Source organism: Eulemur rufifrons, chromosome 19 (genome assembly GCF_041146395.1).
Source record: "Eulemur rufifrons isolate Redbay chromosome 19, OSU_ERuf_1, whole genome shotgun sequence".
In the NCBI taxonomy this organism is placed as follows: Eukaryota; Metazoa; Chordata; class Mammalia; order Primates; family Lemuridae; genus Eulemur; species Eulemur rufifrons.
Genome location: NC_091001.1, coordinates 9,176,305 through 9,196,845, shown reverse-complemented (window position 1 = coordinate 9,196,845; position 20,541 = coordinate 9,176,305). Strand labels below are relative to the sequence as shown.

General features: G+C 41.7%; 1 protein-coding gene across 1 annotated transcript in view; it reads right to left on the bottom strand.

The window, feature by feature from the left end:
• Nucleotides 1–1,087: 1,087 nt before the first annotated feature.
• Nucleotides 1,088–20,541, bottom strand: part of RELL1 (RELT like 1) — a 60,579-nt gene continuing 41,125 nt past the window's right edge. Inside the window, exons 6-7 of the mRNA XM_069494365.1 lie at nt 19,205–19,343; nt 1,088–2,721 (exon numbers count right to left, since the gene is read on the bottom strand). Coding sequence (XP_069350466.1) covers nt 19,208–19,343 — 136 coding nt within the window. The 3' untranslated portion in view covers nt 1,088–2,721; nt 19,205–19,207. The remainder of the gene's footprint in view (nt 2,722–19,204; nt 19,344–20,541) is intronic.

Sequence of the window (20,541 nt, the reverse complement as noted above, 5' to 3'; positions counted from 1 at the left end):
GGGGGACATTCCACCCATCAGGGATGGCTGCAAACGGACCCTGCCTTGAAGCCTGAGGGCCACAGCCTGGATGTCTGCAAATGGACAGGGCCGGGAAGAGAGAATGACCAAAGGATGTCAGCCAGTAGACAAGGGCAGTTTGCTATTCTAAGCCTGAAGCAATCAATGTTCCTATCTCTCTCCTGAGTTCATGTCTCAGGAAATGAGGAACTAGATAAAATAGAAAGAAGTACGTCATCTCTTTTGTTCCCATTTAGATTATACGCCCTACTGTTAACCCACGAGCTTTTCATGTGAAATCATTGTAATCCATAACATGAAAGGCTCAGATGATTGTTAGCATTTTTTAGCAATAAAGTATTTTTAATTAAGACATGTATGTACTTTTTATAGACATAACGCTACTGCATACTTAAAAGACTACAGTACATGGTATAAACGTAACTTTTATATGCACTGGGAAACCAAAACAATGTGTGCAACTGGCTTTATGGCAGTATTTGCTTCACTGCGGTGATCTGGAACGGAACCCACAGTATCTGCAAGGTCTGCCTGGGTCAGAGGACGAGGGTGCTACAGTAGGGAAAGCCGGTGAGGAAGGTCAGCCAAATGATCACTCAGTACTGCAGGACACACTGTAAAATTATGCTCAATAAAGTATACTACCACCGCTGTACTTTCAATGTACAAGGCACCAACAATTGGTTCATTCAAAACAACACACTCTTTAACATTTTTATTTTTTAACTCTGCTTTGGTAGTACAAAAGTCATAAAAGTACAAACCAGACAGTTAAAAATACATTTGACACTCAAAATGGTGAAAAATCTCCTTTACAAATTTTTACATCAGGGTGGTAAGCCAACTCATTTATGACACAAAAAGCCGTTCATCATTAGTGTTTTATGTAAGTTTTATTGTGGATCCCAATCCTTATAAAGGAGGAGGAAAAACACAAGATCTGTAAACATCAGTTGCTCTGGGAACAGTTATGAATTTTCATCTGATAGCAAAGTATAAACCAGTAAAAAGCTTATGTGTTGAAAATACGAATGCTTAACTTTTGGCATATTCGGAGGCCAGCCAGACAAAAACTGCTCAAGTATTAGAAAATATTTAAAACGTACTCTTGGTATAAATACAATTTTAAATATTTTTGAGTATTCTCTTGCCTGTTGTATTGCTATAAAAAAAGTGCTCAGACTTGAATAAAATTAAGAAATGTTTAAAGCTCAAGAATATCTTACATTTTATCCCTCACCATTTTGAGGGCATAATATTTTAAAAGCAAAAAATTATGCGTGTTTGTTTTTTATTAAAACTATTGGCCTAGACTGCACATGTATTATTTACACTAATATACACCCCTAAAATCCCTGTTACTACTTTCTGGACCCCAGCGAAATTGATTTCCACACTGACTTCTGTTCCGCTGTGTATGTGAATGTACACACATAGACCATTTATAAGCTGTCAGTAAAAAGTCACATGAAATTGAATTCACCAGTCATTTAAAAGGTTAGAAATTTTTAGTTTGGTGCCAGAAACTGAATCGAATAAGTATATTTACAGTAAATACTTTGAAGTATATTTTGATGGAAATCATCTTTTGGGAGCCAAATGAGAAATGTGCTTTTTCTCTTTGAAATAAAAGAAGTTCCCCAGGCACCTCCCAACACTGACATGGAGGCAGGTCTTGGAGATTTCCCTGCAACAGGACTTCTTCAGCCCTTACCGACCTACCATCAACAATGTATTACTATATTTGCCTCTGGGTTTTTTCAGGTGTTTTGTAAAATGTAAGGTTAAAAAAAAAAAAAGAGTGTGCCAGGCCTAAAGGGAAAGTAACTACTAAGAATCTTTTAAATAATGAGCAGTAGTTCTAAGATGGAAAACAGGAAGTACACCAAGAAAAACATGCCAGAGGTAGGTTCTTGTGTTTTGGCCTTGGGTTGTCAAAACAAGAATTTTTTTTTTTTTTAGTGACTTTAAGCCATTTTCTCCCTTTAATCAGTGAACTAAACAAGAATTGCTTAGCTCAAGTTAAAAAAAAAAAGAAAACTCTCGGTATTTTAGATATGACCTAGGAGTGCCATGACAGCTGGAGTGATGCTGAATTCTTGGTCTAGGAATCCAAAGTCCAGCATCTGGTCCCGTCTGACTCCACGGTCTCCGGGGGATCAGTTTCTCAGAGCTGGACTAGGTTATTTCCAAGGACCTTTGACCACTGAAAATTCATCTTTTATCCTTTGTAACAGCTAAACTGTATTTATGACGATCTTTTTACAACCAGTATCAAAATGGGATGTAAGAACTGGGGAACAGAAACACACACACACACCACGAGCATAAGCTCAGACCGTACAGGAACAGGTCCACTGTCCATAGTGATGACAATGGGAAAACTGCAGTGTGGACACCGAGGCCAGGGCAGGGGCTGGGGGAGTGGCAGGTAGCTAAGGGTAGTGGGGAAGATAAAAAATGAGCTCTTTCCTTCCCTGGTAATGCAATAAATTTTTCATCAGACTTTTTAAACCAAAACTTCTTTCAAAGCAAACTGAATTCTATATCCAGCATAGCAATAATATTCACTTTTAGGTTTTATCCACATGCCTGCTGATTCCATGATAGACACTGTATCAAATGTGTAAAAATACTCCCTAGGCAACTTCATGTCTTCTAAGTTTTCAGTCTCTTAGAACTCTTCAAACAAAGTCATTGCTGCAAGAGAAAACAAGAAAAGTAGAGCTTTAATAAAAGGTAAACATCGTATCACATATTCATCTGCCCAAATATTTAAAAACACAGAAGAATCTTAATATGCTCTTATGCTATCCTAGCCCATCCAGCCCCATTCCTTCCCCCATTATACATTTTTTTCTAGAGTTCAGTCTAAAGAAATTTAAGTAAAATTAAAAGTAAGCAAATTCCAAAAGGATCTCATTATCAAGGTTTGGCAAAGCAAAAAAGTAACAGCTTTTGAGGACCATAGGAGAACGCGGATATTTTTGTGTTAAATGCTTCTAAAGTGAGCATTCTCCCTGTGATTCATGCGTCACTTCTGGAGAACATGTTCTTTATCTCCTTTGCCACAAGCTGTCAAGAAATGAGCAACAGAGCGAACATTCTCAGCCATCAGGAACCTTGTATGCATCAGGTGAGGTGTGTTTCCAAAGCTGCACCACACAGAGCTAACTACGGTCTCGACAGACCACCCAGGGCAGCCTAGCTGGGATTTCAAGTAAGAACACAATGGTAGAACTTCAGCCTTCGGTCTTCACTGTAAGTAACCTTGAGGGTTCTGTATTATATTTTCAAGTGATTCTAACAACTGGCCCTTGTCAATGTCTACAGTTACATTACAAATAAAGCCCTCATACTTACAGAATAGTTCTCTACTTTCCAAAGGGCTTTTTACAAATATCTCATAGAACTGACAGCTCTGTTCCCCTTTCTTTCCTGTTTTAAAGAGTGGGATAACTCAGAACAGTATGAAAATTCTAGAGCTACCTGTGTACATTGAAATATACATACCACGCAGGTGAACCTATACAAGGAACAAAACACTCTCCTATCTGCCAAAATTGTGTTTGCCCATAAATGCTAAACAAAACCAGGATGAAACTAGCTTGCAAAACTTTGAAGAAATAGAGGAAGGAAATTGCAGAGCATGTAAACAGGTAGAAAACCATACCACGCTCGTGGATAGGAAGAATCAACACTGTTAAAAATGTCTATGCTACCCAAGTGATCTACAGATTTAATGCAATCCCTATTAAATTACCAACATCATTTTTCACAGATATAGAATAAATAATTTTATGCTTTGTATGGAACCAGAGAAGACCCCGTTTAGCAAAAGCAATTTTAGGCAATAAGAACAAAATGGGAGGCATTAATTTACCAGACTTCAAACTATACTACAAGGCTGTGGTTATTACATCAGCTTGGTATTGGCACAAGAACAGGGACACAGACCAGTGAAACAGAACTGAGAATCCAGATATAAAACCATCCTCATATAATAATCTAATCTTTGACAAAGCAGACAAAAACATACATTGGGGAAAAGAATCCTTTTCAATAAATGGTGCTGGGAAACTGGATAGCCACATGTAGAAGACTGAAACAGGACCCACACCTTTCACCTCTCACAAAAATCAAATCACGGTGGATAACAGACTTAAACCTTAGGTGTGAAACTATTAGAATTCTAGAAGAAAATGTGGGAAAAACTCTTAGACATTGGCCTAGGCAAAAAATTTATGAAGAAGACCCCAAAGGCAATCACAGCAACAACAAAAATAAACAGGACCTGATTAAATTAAAAAGCTTCTGCACTGCCAAAGAAACTGTCACAAGAGCAAACAGACAACCTACAGAATGAGAAAAAATTTTCGCACGCTACACATCCAATTCGGTGCTGATAATTAGAATCTATTTAGAACTCAGGAAAATCAGTAACAAAAAAAATCAAACAACCCTATCAAAAAGTGGGCAAAGTACATGAATAGAAATTTTTCAAAAGAAGACAGAACAATGGCCAACAAACATATGAAAAAATGCTCAACATCTCTAATCTTCAGGGAAATGCAAAGCGAAACCACAATGAGATATCACTTAACTCCAGTGAGAATGGCCTTTATCAAAAAGTCCCAAAACAATACATGTTGGCGTGGATGCAGAGAGACAGGAACACTCATACACTGCTGGTGGGACTGCAAACTAGTGCAACCCCTGTAGAAAGCAATATGGAGATACCTTAAACAGATACAAGTAGACCTACCATTCGATCCAGCAATTCCATTATTGGGCATCTACCCAAAAGAACAAAAGACATTCTATAACAAAGACATCTGCACCCGAATGTTTATAGCAGCACAATTCACAATTGCAAAGATGTGGAAACAACCCAAGTGCCCATCAATACATGAGTGGATTAAAAAAATGTGGTATCTGTATACCATGGAGTACTACTCAGCTATAAGAAACAATGGTGATCTAGCACCTCTTGTATTTTCCTGGATAGAGCTGGAACCCATTCCACTAAGTGCAGTATCCCAAGAATGGAAAAATAAGCACCACATGTACTCACCATCAGATTGGTTTCACTGATCATCACCTAAGAGCACATTTAGGAATAACATTAATCGAGTGTCGGGCAGATGTGGTGTGGGAGGGATGGGTGTATACATACATAATGAGTGCGATCCGCACCATCTAAGGGATGGGCACGCTTGAAATTCTGAATGGGGGGGGGACAAAGGCAATATACATAACCTAAACTTTTAAACCCCCATAATATGCTGAAATTAAAAAAAATTAAAAAATAAAAACAAAAAAAAAATTTGAAGAAATAGCACAAGATCGGTAGAGATGTCCTTAAGAACATACTATTTAATTCTTTTACAGCTTACCCTTTGAGACATGTACTCTAATATTTATTTATTTTTATTTATTTTTTTGTGGATATGGAGACGTGCTATTTGCCCAGGCTGGTCTTGAACTTCTGGACTCAAGCGATTCTCTCATCTCGACCTCCCAAAGTGCTGAGATTACAGGTGTGAGCCACTGCGCTTGGCCTGTACTCCAATATTATCCCTATTACCCTTTTCTGTCATCCGTAATACAGTGATTATGAGAGGTGGGGGAGGGAGAGTGATTTCCCAAATGAGATGAGGGGTTGGGTAAAGGACCCCTATTCCCTAAGCTAAACAGGAAATGAAACATTGTCCATCTAAAATGGCCTGGATCAAGTTTCTAGTTATAATGAAATAAGTAATTCCCTGCACTGCACTGCCACAACCTAGCATAGCTGAATTACAGATTTTTACTGTAAAGCTGAACAAGTCAAGTCTGGAACTACTTCCAGGTAGGAGTCGATACATGTGAAACATTCTAGCAGAGAAAACAGGTAAAAAGGCTAGAGGTGGAGAAATATAACAAATGGCCCAAAAGGGGGCAAAAAAGGAAAATATAAGAGAGAATTTTCTGAGCAAAACTTTAAACTAGGCCATTATCTAGAAAACAGGTATTCCACTATTTTTATGTCTCATTTTTATGTACTCCCTTAGAACAAATACCAAAGCCAAGGGTGAGGGATGCCAGGCCTAGAATGTAGTCTTTCCCAGTAGTAACAGTTTTCATTCCAACCTAGGAGAGCTTCCCATTTAGAGTGTTTTGCACACAGGTGACCAACTTTTAAGAGTAGGCACATGCAAGACCACGGGCTGGAGGCCAAGGGCGAGGGGCCTGGAGCCAGAGGCCCGGATTCAAGTCAGAGCCCTGGTACAGCTGCGGGGCCGTGGCTGTCTCTGTAGCTCTCTCTCTCTTATGCGGTTATGGGGATTTTACATTGGATGATATATGCAAAATGCTTAATAAGGGGCCAGGCAGTCAGTATACCCCCAAAGTTAGCTATTCTGGTAATTACCATCATCCAATTTTCTGCTCTGAACAACCACATTAGCTTTCTTCCACAGCTGCCTTCTGCAGCTGATTAAAACCGCACTGTCTGCAATATCTTTGAGAGAGGAAGTGGGGAAAAAAAAAAAAAACACACACAAATTGCTGCTTGAAATCCTCACTCCTAATACTAGAAACTAAGCAGAAATGGGAAAGTTAATCTTTTTAAAACTGTTGCAGTTCTGGTCTCTCCTTACATACACACACTTACTGGGAGGCAGCACCTCCCGGGCAGAGCAGCTACGAATTTCCAGGTAAACACCTGTCTTATCACAAAGACAACCCGGGGGAAAGAAGACTCTATGGCTTGTAAATTTCCAACTGTGGCCTTATTTCTGGCAGCGAAACGCGGTACATCAAAAGTTAAGGACTTTGTCATGGTGCATTTTCTCATTGTTAAATTCCTTTTCATTTCATTCTACATTGGTGAATATATCCACGTTGATAAACGAATATACACTTTGAAACAGCATTTCTTCACCACAGAGCACCACCAGCATCGTTAAGAGCTGCTGTCCACATGGCCCTGCAGAGGCCGTGCGTGGGCTGCCAGAGCCGCCGCGGAGGCCGACCAGAGCGTGTGGACATGTGGGGAGGGAAACATCCACCCACTCACCGTTCTCCATTGCCATCGCCATGGGACCACACATTTAACAGGCCTGACTTCCCTCTCTTTTGGGGAAATGTGGTGATTACAATTATATACACATGAGTGTTCAAGCCGGAAAAAATTAAGCAAAGCTTCCTTATGCTCAAAACACAATTCAGAAATCCCAAGTATAACCATTTCACTCCTGAAATGAGACTGATGCACAAAAATTAAGAACCTCACAAAAGATTCATCTGGAACAAATGAAGAGGTTGTCTTTTTCTTTAAAGTTTATTGCTTACTACATAATCACATAAAGATAAAGCCATAATCCTATTATCCTGCTATGGTTCCCAGGAAACCACAGTATGTTTCTGATTGGGACATACACATGCCTTGTTAAAAAGGATTCTCCAGAAAAAAGAATCTAGTCCTTCTAAAAGTTAGAAACATGTTTTAAGAAGCTGGGGAGCCTAAGCAGATTAATGGACAGTGAACGCTGAAATCTCAAAGGGCAGAGTGTTAAGGAAGGGAAAGACTCCCTGATCAATAACAGCACTGACATTTGCACAGCAGCTTCTACATGCCAGGCACCCATTAACCCAATCAATCTTCCCAATGACTTCGTGAGTCAATGCCCATTTCCATTTTCATAGGAGGAAACGGAGGCTTGTGCAGTCAATAACTTGCCCACGGCCACACAATTCATAACGGGAAAGCAGGGACTGCAACCCAGGTGGTCGGCCACAGTCACCCCCACTCTGCCTGCCACCTGATCACCACGGAGACATCCACGGCATCAGTGACTGGTACCCTCACTTCTCTGCTGCCCACCTGTGAGGGGGCAATAGCAGAGAAATGCAGGAACTGGAAATGCCAGCAGGGCCTCTCCCAGGGGAAGGCGCTGCGGTTATGTGAACAGTTAAGTGATGCTAAAAAGCCTGCACTCTACAGGGGCCCAGTCCCCGAGAAGATCAAAACTGTATGTACATCGAATCCTAATTTCATTGAAAGATACAAGGATAAAGAACCACACAGCTGGATTAATGATTTCCTAGAACACTTTTAAATTAAATAAATGGGGAAAGTTGTTTATAGGAACAGAGTTAAGATTATGGCAGCAATATTCACACTCAAGTCCTAGAGCTACATGTGGGTGATCACTCACTAGTAATCTGCGATCCTTTAAGGCTCAGACTCCTTGGTCAGAGGATTATCTTGCTCGGGGCTCTACTGAGCATTCTGTGGTTACGTGCTCACGGGTTACGGTTGCTGAAAATGTGACGCCACAGTCTGGCAACAGTACTGCCTGCACGGCTGCCGTCTTGGCAGGTGCAGATTAACAGCAACACGTCACAATGTACTTGGTGCTTCTAGTCCTTTAAATCTTGCTCTACATTTTGTGTTAAATTTTATAAATTAATATTAACATCATATCTTATTTTAATAAAGGTTCCTTGTTTATTAAAAACACAATAGAGTCATACTGATCTAGGCTAATCTGCATAGTCTCTTTAAATCGATGTTTTTCAGAATGATCAGCAGAACCTGCTCTAGAATCAGCTTAAATATTATCAAAAAGTGCAGATTCCTTAGACCATACTCCAGGCCTACTAAATCAGAATCTATGGGGTTGGAGCCCAGGACTCTGTTTAAGATGCCCAGTTGATTCTAATGCACATATAAAAGTTTAAATTGTTGAGGTAAAACGCAGTACTAATGTTTGTTAATTGATTAAAAACTGCAAGAATTAAATTCACTTCTAAAGGGTAAACCTTGTTAAACACAACACTAAAGTCAGCTGAGGTCAAAAAATATATCAAAGAAATGGGGGAGGAAACAAATATGACAGAATCATTTAAAGACTGGTGTTATTTAAAATCTCAATAACTGAATTTGAACTACAAAATTTTTAAATTACAAATTTTTTTTTTAGCTTATTTCAAATAGTTAGCAACTAGAATTCAACTAATCTGCAGAGGTCTCTATGAGTAACTGGATGAATGCCATATTATCACACCTGTTAAAGAATCACCCCTGAAAGGCTGGGCAGATGAGAAGACACCACCCAAACCCTCCAGGAGCTTAGTACTTGTAGGGAGGATGTTTACACAATCAGCTTCAATGCAAGACAAAATGAGACATACAGAGTATCATTTCTTAAAACTGGGATATTTTCTAACTTGATTGTTTCATCCAGTAATATATAGTGGATGCTCTGTATCTGTACATATAGCTCTACTTCAATCTTTGGCATTTGCAGGCCATTATTAAATGAATAAAGCATAATTAATCATTTAATTAATCCCTCACTGATGGATAAAGTTGTTTCCAGTTACTGGCACTTATGTGAACAATTTTGGACATTATCTTTGCATTCCTGTATGATATTTATAATTGGAATAATTTGGTCAAAGAGTAAATTTTTATACTTCTAGATTGCCACCCCAAAAGTCTATAAGGATGTAGCCTCCCTGCTTTGGTGTGTGGTAATATCCATCTCCCTTCACCCTCTTAACCAGGGTCACCATTTGAATCAGTTTGCCTGGGAGGTTTTGGTCTACACATGTTTACCCAGAATAATTATTCATAGTGTTCCCTTCTATTCTCAGTAGAGTCTCAGTTTGTATGTGAATTAAATGGTCATACTCATGTTAAAATTCATCTTTGCCAACAGAAAAGCAAAAAGCGATCTCTATTTTAGTTTGTATTTATTCCATTATTAGTAACGTTGGGCATTTTTCATGTTTATAGACCACCATGTCTTCCATGAGTTGTACATTACAACCGTCATTTTCGGGAGGTGGCTCAATAATTAAAATCTTAACTTTTTAATATCAATAATGGGCAACTTTTTATGTACGTGGGTCAATCAGGAAAAATAAAAATGTTTATAGGTACTTTTTCCATTCAAAACGGAAATTGCTTTTTTAAGTAGCATAGACAGAAATGTATATTCCTGCAAATGAAATTACCTTCTTTACTGAATAATAAGCCAATGAGAAATTCTGCACTCCTTACAGTTTTTAATCTTAGTAGATCTGGATCTTCCCGGGAAGTCGGAAGGTTGCCCGTTACTGGGTTACAGTCTCACAACAATTTAAATGTGCCTGTATGTTTAGCAGGAATGAGTTCCCCAAGTGACAACTGGACAGCTGTGACTGACCCCCCCTTGGGATGGTGAGAGTCGGAGCACTTTATTCCAAGTAAAATGTAACTGACATCAAAAGTTATTCTGTACCTGAAAAAATAAATTCAATCGGGAATTATTTAAATGCAATTCAGCAGTTCCCTATTCACCTCAGCACACCTCTGATTAATATCTACACTAAGTTACAGGCAGAATAACGCATACTCTGAATAGCACCACCTCTGTCTACCAAGGACAATCAAGCAAGTTAGATGCTGCCTCTCTTGGCTTGGGAGCTAGAGGAGAGTCCAGCTAACCGGCCTTCAGTAAGCCTCCACCTGAGGGTCAGATGAACACCACTACTATTATCATAAGGTTGTGCCTAACTTGGGCTCTCTGAGTCTCAAGAGAACAACCAAATCTCAAAAACATTAATGTTTAACACTTTATTTGCTACTTGTTTAAAGAGGGCCTGCCTGACAGAGCAATATTAACATGCACCCATTTCACACTGCCTTCGTGCCAAGGAACAGCATCCCTACGAAGTCTCGGTACCATTATCATCATCATCCCCACTTAACAGATGGAGAAGCCGAGGCATCAGAGGCTAAGCAATCTGTCCCAGATGAGACGCCTAAACAGCAACAGCCCAGCCCTTGGGCACGAGCAGTCTGACTCCAGGACCCGCAGCGTGGAGCCACCGCGGTGCCCTACGTGCCGCTGCTTCCAGGAAATAGGCCCCGTGTTTTACTAAAGCTATTTAATGTTAGCAGAGCTCAAAGCCTCAAGGTACAAAGTAAGAAAAATAAAAATCCTGATTTTTAACTAGGAACTCCATCTTGTTTCTAATTATAGGCAAAAATGTCGCTGAAAACGTTTGATTTTCTGCTTCCCTCCAGCCCCTCAGGTCTGTCTTTGGGTCCCAAAGTCTCCACAGGCCTCCGAGGCCGCTGAATTTCTGTGGTGAAAGAGCAGCCAGTCTCTAAGTCCCTGTGTAAGTCTCGGCCAAGGGCTGGCAGGGCTGGCGGGGGAAGAGACAAGGTCTCCGAGGGTCCAGGGGGTCGACTCCTGGTCACCGACAGCAGGTCCTGGTGCGTGCCCTGCCCGGGAGGGATGGGCTAGCAGACAGGCTTGCTTTGGTGGAAGGTCAAAGCAAAACAAAACAAAGCCTCTGGTCCCCCACGCTGCCTGAATTCTGGGAATACTGATAAATGTTTTCGCATCTTCTGCACACAGAACAAGGCTGTGGAAGAGTACCTTAGAAAAAACACCGCAGTTGATGACAGCAAAGTATGTTTTTCGGTCCATTCAAAACTTTCAGATTATGGCCAAAATGTGTTGGAGCTATTTCCAACAATAAAGGACAAATAGGGCACATAATCTTCCTAATGTATCCAGCATTTTTACTCCTCAAGGCTCAGCCAATGTGAGAGAGTAAAAACCGGTTCTTCCTCAATCATCTAGGGGTAAAGTGAAAACTCAACAGTCAGGGAATCGCAGAACCCAAAAGTCATCAACTTCAATGAAAAGCAAGGTGCCAGCGAGTACGGTGTCGATACTCTCATTCGTGGAAGGGCAAAAGGACAGGCTTTGTATGCACAGACACGCGACATAAACATGTGTATGCACTGTGTGACCCTTTCGGGACATGGTGACAGTGGTGTCCTCTTGCGAAAGGGTCTAGGTCCAGGAGATGATATGGGTGGGGGGTCGGGAGGAGCAGATGGAGGGAAGACTCACTTTTGTTTTTAAGATTTATTTTTCACCCTGCAGCCTTTATGCTGTTTAAATATTTTATCCTATGCAGGTTTTATATTTCAATTGTTTAAAAAATGATTCCAGTCCAAACACTTGTAACATCCAGTTCATTAGACATAATAGAGGCAATGAACCATCAGGAAGCCCAAGTCCTGGCTCTGCAATCAACTGTCAGCAGGATCTGGAACAACACATGGAACAATACACGCTAAGCAAGGGAGCCAGGAGGCACAGGGGAGAAAAGTCTGCCATAAAAACTAGCTTCTGTTCTAGAATCTCCATGAGAGCATGGCCCTTGTCTGGCTGGCTAACATGCTGCTGTGTTCCTACGGCCTAGTAAAGTGCCTGGCACACAGTAGGGACTCGGTACCTGCGTTTTAAAGATGTAATTGTATATGCAATTGTACATGCATTGAACTGAACTAGCAACCACAGCGCCTTTGAGGTGCAAAAGTCCATGACCTTAGACTACCTGGAAGAAAAATGAATGGGTCACAAACCTGGACCCGATCCAGGCAGAGCTCTGAGAGCCATCAGACGATCATGAGATGATCCCATGGAGGCCAAAGGAGGCCATGCAGGGTTGAAATGACCACTGCTGCGAGCCAGTGGGCCACGGGAAGAAAGGAAGGTTGGTTGGTTGGTTTCCTCGCGAGGGAAAGCGAAGCCCACCCTCCCACTCCACAGCCACGGAGCGTGTTAACTCTGAAGTGTGGATTTCCTCCCACCCCAGCCCTCTCACTGTCTAGCCTTGGGATTTGGGGAAAATCAGCCCGTGAGCCTGGCTCTTCATCTGTAAAATCAAGATATTATCACCCACAACTCCTGAAATTGCTTTTAAATTCCTGTCACTCACTCAGCTTTTCTCTTTGTCCAGCTGGGTCTCCCTGCCTGCCCTCTGCACAGCAGGTCCTGGGCAGACGCTGACCTCGTCCACCTCCACATTAACACGGACTCCATGGGATGGGCAGGCACCAAACAAAGCACTGCTCGGCCCCCAGAGAACTGTGCTCAGCGACTCAAGGTCAAGCCGCGTGGCCTAACCCATGCCTACTTTAAGTGCAGTTTCTTTTTTTAAATTTATATTCCATTGCTCCTATACGAACAGCGAATCAAATTAAAGGGTTCCCATCCAATCTGAGATCCTTTTGTTTTTTTAAAAAATATGTATTTTCCCTGAAAAAAAAAATATATATATATGCTAGAGAGAAAAAAATAAACTAACTAATGGTACTTGACATTTCCCACCATTGCCTGCTTCCTGTGGAGTTTAAAAAAAAAAAAAGGAATTCAGAGGACTGCAGATAAAGCCACACCCCACGGGGGGAGGCCCCCAAGGAGCCTCCACTACACTCCCTGAGCCCAAAAAACAGAGAGGAGCTGCCTTTCCTCACCCTGAGAGGAGGAAATGAAGGCGGCCAAAGGGCAGGAAAGCCAACTCGTGACCGGCCACCAGTGCTCAGGAGGGAGTGTGAGCCACGAAAGAGTCTTGGCAAAGAGAGACGTCCCTCCCACAGCAGGGCACCAGCACAGCAGGCACGGTCAAGGGAAGAAAACGTCTCAGTCTGCACTACGTCTTATCCCAACCTCTGATCTTCATAACACAAAGAACTTAAGTCAGCAAAACTTTTCAATTGCCTTGTTTCTAATTTTGATTCCACCTCCTATAAAAGGGGAACAGTTATTTCTAAGGCTTCCTTAACACAAGTAAGAAAATGACCCAAATTCCTGAGGGACTTGCCAAACGCTCTTTATTTCTAAAACGTCCTGAGAGTCCAAAGCTGCACTATTCTTAAGAAGTAACAAGGAATTCACAGTACCAAAAGATGATGCTTGAGAAATGGCCTAATAAATAAGACCACCAAGAACAACACAAAAATTATTTATAGTGAATATTTAATAGACACTAACTCAGGGCCAAGGCCTGATTGAAGAACTACACAAATATCATGTCATTTAAGTCCAGTAACAACCCCTTTTAAAGATGAAAAAACTGAGGCATGAAAGCATTAAGTAACTTGCCCAAAACCATTTGTAGTTAAGGGGCACAGTTAAAATTAAATGTAAGAAGTTTAAAACCAAGCTTGGCTAGGCATGTAATCCTAGCTCACAGGTAATCCTAACACTGTGGGAGGCCAAGACAATGGAGCTTGAGGTCAGGAGTTCAAGACTAGCCTGAGCAAGAGCAAGACCCCGTCTCTACGAAAAATAGAAAAATTAGCCGGGCATGATGGTGTGCAGCTGTAGTCCCAACTACTTGGGAAACTGAGGCAGTATGATCACTTGAGCCCAGGAGTTTGAGGTTGCAGTGACCTATGATGACACCATGGCACTCCAGCCTGGGTGACAGTGAGACCCTGTCTCAAACTAAGTAAATAAAACCAAGCTTTTAATCACTAAAATAAATTATTAAAATAAAAATTAATATAACCTCAATAATAAAGCAATTTAAAATAAAAACAATGTCTAATATTATGAATTTTTATTTTGATAAGAAAAATGTTAACTATAAAACTATTAGAAGAAAACGTAGAGGAAAAGCTCCATGACATCAGTCTGGGCAATGATTTTTTGGATATGACCCCAAAAGTACAGGCAACAAAAGTGAAAATATACAAATGGGATTATATCAAACTAAAAAGCTTCTACACAGCAAAGGAAACAATCAACAGAGTGAAGAGACAACCTACAGAATGGCAGAAAATATATGCAAACCATACATCTTATAAAGAGTTAATATCCAAAATATATAACGAACTCAAACAAGTCAATAGCAAGAAAACAACCCAATTCAACAACGGACCAACAGGGTGGTGGGGGTTAAGATTGGAGAGATGTTGATCCAAGGGCACGAAATTTCAGTTAGACAATAGGAATGAATTTAAAAGATCTTCTGTACAACATAGTGACTATAGCTAATAACAATGTATTATATTCTTGAAAATTGTTAAGAAAGTAGATTTTAAGTGTTTGATGAGTATGTGAGACAATGCATATGTTAATTAGCTTAACTCAGCCATTCCACAATGTATACATATTTCAAAACATGATGTTTTACACAATATATATAATTTTTATTTGTCAATTAAAATAATTAAAGTAAAAATTATAAAAATATGGTTACATAAACTTACTAACCCAACATTTTCAATAAGAAATATTATCATAAAATGGAAGCAGCAGCACGTATTTCAGAAACATGCAATATAGAATGCTTAGGACAGTGTCATTTTTAAAAAGCCACAGACCAGTGACAATGAAGACAAGGCAGTGGCATTTGGAGGCTGAAAGCAATTCGATTTATTTAACTTTGAAGAACAAAAGCTTATTCTTCTGAGAAGAAATCAAAACACATTTTCTGTAGAAAAAAGAAACCATTTTAACTGCATTGCCAAAATAAATCAGGCAGAGGGCAAGTTAGATCTGGCCACAAAAAAGAACTCAGGCCAACAAGGCAGGGTGAAAAGAATACGGGGCAGGAGATGCCCAACAGATGTGGGGTTTTAGAGGGAGAAGGAGCGAGAGGGAGAGAACCCGTCCCAATCTTGATAACGTTCTATTTAGAGTACTAAGTCTAGTTTCTGGTAACAACCACCTGGAGGAGAAAAAGGAAAGAAAAGGAAAGAAAAGACATCTAACCAATGAGTTATATATGCATTTGCATTTGAATATTTGAATCGATCCTACAGTAAAACAAAGCATTTCAGTATTATAGCCTGGCTAAAAATCCAAATTTGAGCAAGAACATCTTTCAGGAAAAAATGTAACCGTAAAGACTATGCTAGACTGTATAAGAGACACAATACTCCTCTCCTGCCGTATTAGCTACATGCTAGGGCAAACCTTTTATTCAGTCCAGAGCCAGAGATTTTGGCCCAGAAGGAACAATTTCAGGATTTCTCTAGTTGGAAAAATCAAGTCAGGTTAGATGCCCCAAACATATTCTTTTTTGGAAATATTAAAAAACTAGCAAGAAAAAATGTAAAGATATATACATTTTTTTAAATGCCAATGAATATCCCCTTCCCTCCTTTTTCAGAGTCCATGTTCCACTGGGGTAGTCTGACACGGTCACTCAGCAGGTCCCAACCTGAGCAAGCTCTGACCACAGGACCTGCTTGTCCTGGACCCAGCTGAATCAAGTCTGTGACACCTGAGGCCAGGCTGCCCACATTTGACTCTAAAATCTGTCACATTCCTGCTGATAACTCTAAACAAATCACTTAAACTCTCTCCGTTTAAGACTTTCATCTGCAAAATGGGGTACTACATAGCACCTACCATGGATCATGGGCATGCATGGTATTATTCTCTCTACTTTTGAGTTTAAAAATTTCCATAAAAAAATTTATTTTTAATTTCAAATTAATTACAGCAAGTTGGAGGCTCAAATACACTCTCTTTCTAAGGTCACTTGTGTGCTCACTGCTGAGTTGGACGGCATGACACAATGTGACTACCCTCTTCTGAGAGCCAACTACATCCCAGATACTCACTTGGCATTTACCTTAAATCAATGAATTTAATATCCTTATTTCATACTCAATGAAACTGGGAACAGAGCGGTTACATACAATTTCTAAATCGTGAAGCTCAGATCTGAACCCTTGTCTTCTGATCAAATCCAATCCTCTTTTACATAATTCTGCTAGATGACAGTGAGCTTTGTAGAATATCACATTGTAAACCAGTTAAATGTGGTCAGGACTTCAGATAATTGGACCAAATTCCTATCGCCAGATACAGACAGAATTTGGGCCAAGAAAACCGGCTGAGCAATCCTAACTCTTTTCACATTTCCAGATCTAGAGTGCTGCTCTCCAGGCAGTGGTGGCCAAAATCAGCCCCGGCAGCAGTTAGCCAAGCTCTAGTCAGGGCTGACTCTGACGAGGATCACCTTGCCGTTCCTGCCTGAGGGCGAGCTGGGTCACCTTGCCGTTCCTGCCCGAGGGCGAGCTGGGTCACCTTGCCGTTCCTGCCTGAGGGCGAGCTGGGTCACCTTGCCGTTCCTGCCCGAGGGCGAGCTGGGCAGACAATCGGCTCCCTCTCTCGAGGCACTGCCCAAATGATGACTCAGGCACAGACTGCATGACTCGTATTTTCTCTGCATCTAAACTGCCTGGGCCTCCTCAGCTCAGACTTGAATAGCCAGAGCTTCTCTTCCCAGACAGGCAAGTTCTCATTGACTTCAATCAGGAGGCTTCTCTGATTTATCAAGGTCACTCAGCATTCCAATTCTAACATCTATGGTCCCATCTTCTCTGTTCAGTAAAACTTTCTGCGATGATGGAAATGTTCTGGGTCTGCACCATCCTATATGGTCCACCTTAGCCCTCTATGGCTACCAAACACTTAGAATGTGACCAGTGCAAACACAGAACTAAATTTTTAACTTTAATTAATTTAAATTTAAATAGCCACAGGTGACTAGTGGCTACCTATTAGATCACGAAGTTCTAGGTCATTGGTGGAAACTTCTCCATTCATGGGTCCAGGGCTGCCCCTTCAGGAGCACTTCAGGATGACGGAAGGGTGTGACTGATCATGTAGTAAGAGACCCAGGTTCAAATCTCAGCTCCTCTGACCTTCAACATGGAACTTACCCTTTTCATTTATTGTTTCCATTCATTGTTTTCCTCATCTGTAAAACTAGGATAACAGTATCAAGCTCACTAGGAAATGTTTCTAACGATGACATGGGAGATATGTATCAGTAGGATGCCTAGAAGACTGGAGTATTGAATTAACGTTAGCTGCCGTTATTATTGCCTTCATCATCCTCTTCCTTTTCCCAAACTCCTCTTGGCTCCCTTTCCCAAGATCACCAGTAACTGAGAAGCCAAAGACAGATTCTTCTGCACTGTTTCTCCTCTTTAAAGAAGGTTCTTATTTGGCTCCCAAACTTGGGGGAAGGGACCCCAAAGTCAACATTGCAAGGAGTAGCATTAGAAAGCTATCAGAGCCCCCATGTCTCGGAAAATTCAGGAGCCCAACTCTTCCAGATCACCTCCAGAGCCGCAGATTATCAGAGAGGCTTTACCCAAAAAGCCACTTTTCTCCTCCACTCAGCCACACCAGCCGAAAGTGGACTCACTCATAACCATCAGTGGCACTGGCACTTCCTACATCCCAGGCCCTGGGCTTCACATGTGTAACTTCAGGGAAATCTCACTGCCACCCCTTGAGACGGGTGGCATCATTTCCATTTTCCAGCGAGGCATAAGCAGTCCCAGTACCTTGCCCAGGTCCCAGTGCTAGTGAGTGGCAGACCGGGATCTGCACCTGCAGCCGGACTCCAGGGCTGGGGTGCAATGTCACTATGTCCTTGTACCTTTAACGGCCCGTCTGACACTCCCCCACCCCACCCCCTTTGACAGTGTACACTCTTCTGCCTTCTGTTCAGGGTCTGACGGTTTCACCGGAGCTTCTAGAGCAGGATCTGTCCCAGATCCTCACACTTGCCTTTTTACATAGAATAAGAAACATGAAAAGGACGTTTCTACTGAAGCCAGAACAGAAAGACTAAGATGAAAACTAAGCCAGTACATCAAGTTATCACAGGGTTCTGGGTTTTTTTTTAAAGTTCCAAAATTAAAACTGCCAAACCAAAATCATTCACTTATGCTTTTCAATTGCATAAAAATATCTGGTGGAAAGACAAACATTCCTAGTGAGGGTATTTCAGAATTGTGACACATCAAAGAAAACTGGTTTCCAACTCAATTAACAGGAAAAGCATTGGTTTGCTTGCTCTAGCTTTTTTCAAATCACAATTTACCTAAAAGTGATGACAAGATTGTATGTCATTTGGCCTGACTGTTTTTCTTAAAGGATATTTAATAAGCTGCCAACATTTAAAACCCTGTAGTGATTTTGCATTTTAAAAGTCTAGATTTTGCCCTTTTTTGAGCAACAAGACGTAGCAACGGGAGGCGCTTTCTGCCTGGTGGCAAGGCAAGCTCTGTCAAGGGGTGATGTGATTTCTAGCTGGCCACAGTCCCCACTCTGCCTCAGGAGTAACCCTCTGTCCTCACTGTCACGCAGGCCACGCCCCCGGAGGCATCAGTTTGTGGCCTCAGTGCAAGAAGCCCTGGACAGACAGGTAATCACACCTGGTGCCCCTCAGTCTCACCAGTTCCGGGAAAGCGTTCCCACTTCCCTGCGAATGTCACTCCTGTGCTGCCACAGCCGCCAGGAAGGCTCCTGGTGCCCCCTCCCCGCCACGCACTGTCCCCGCCCCAGGTCACCCAAACCGAGCCCACCTGCTACTCTGTGCCACTTGGTTCTCTCTTCACAGGCGTCGCCGGCACCTCCCCGTTGATGCTTTCGGTTCCGCCAGCAGACATCAAACTTCTCCGCTCCTTCTGGTGGGACTTGTGTTCCACTTTCGTAACCCTAAACCTGAGCGGGGACAGAGGAGATCCGATGGGTTTGCTTTTCCAGTAAACGAGAACGATGAATAGAGCAAAAGTCATCCATCTGGGATCCCGAAGGAACTCAGCCAAAAGTCAGGGCACAAATTGCAACATATTCAACAGGAGGGACATTCCTACCTAGCAAGTCTCCCTGTCCCCTGCCAAACTCTGCAGCTGATTTTCACTCAGCCACCTCACAGACTAAGCTGGATATTTTGTAGCATGCAAAATGCATGAAAAAGCACGGGCACTCAAATATGCAACAGCCTGAGTTGTGGTTTTGAACAATGACATGGGTTTTAACGTGGGGCTTTTTTAACCACAGAAGGCTGGATAAAAGCAGGACTGGTTACAAATTAGACCGCCATGACCGCGAGGTTCACTAGAGCAGCAGTCCCCAACATGTTTGGCACCAGGTACCGGTTTCACGGAAGACAGTTTTTCCAAGGACAGGGGGCAGGGGGATGGCAAGCAAGTGACAGGGAGCAGCTGTAAACACAAATAACTCCTGCTGTGCAGCCCAGTCCCTAACAGGCCACAGGCCGGCACCAGCGGGTTGGGGACCGCAGCACTAGAGGACGACCTTAGGAAACCAGACACCCGTCCACCAGGCCTGTCCCACACACACACACAGAGCCAGAAGGGCCCAGCAACACATTCAATAGGATCAGTTGGTGGTAGAGTGGGGGGGTTGTCTGTTGTTTTTTTTTTCTTTAAATGGGCTAACTTCCATTAAGAATTAAGGAAGCTAAAGATTTTGCTAAGAAGTAAGAGAGAAGCTAAAGAAATTTACTTAATTTGACAGTTTTTCTAGCATCATCATCAAATCCCTAGAGTTTTCATAGTAACTTCTTTCTAGTTCTGGTCTTAATCTCCCTTAAAACTTCTAAAATAAATTCTCCTCCTCTGTCCAAAATGAGATCACCAACCTGAGGAGGAGGAAGACTCTGGAAGTGAGAGAAAAAGCAGGGAAAAGTCGTGAACACAAATCTATTCTGCCAAACTGTAAGACACCCTTAAGCAACACAGGCCAAAAACAGCCTGTAATAATTAAATGCTTACAGTATCTAATATCCAAGGAAGAAAGTTGGATGTGGGGCATTTTAAAAAGCCACATTGAATCTGAGTTGAAAATTTCAGCAGATTTTTTATAAAGTCGACAAAATACGCTTTGTCCAAACAAG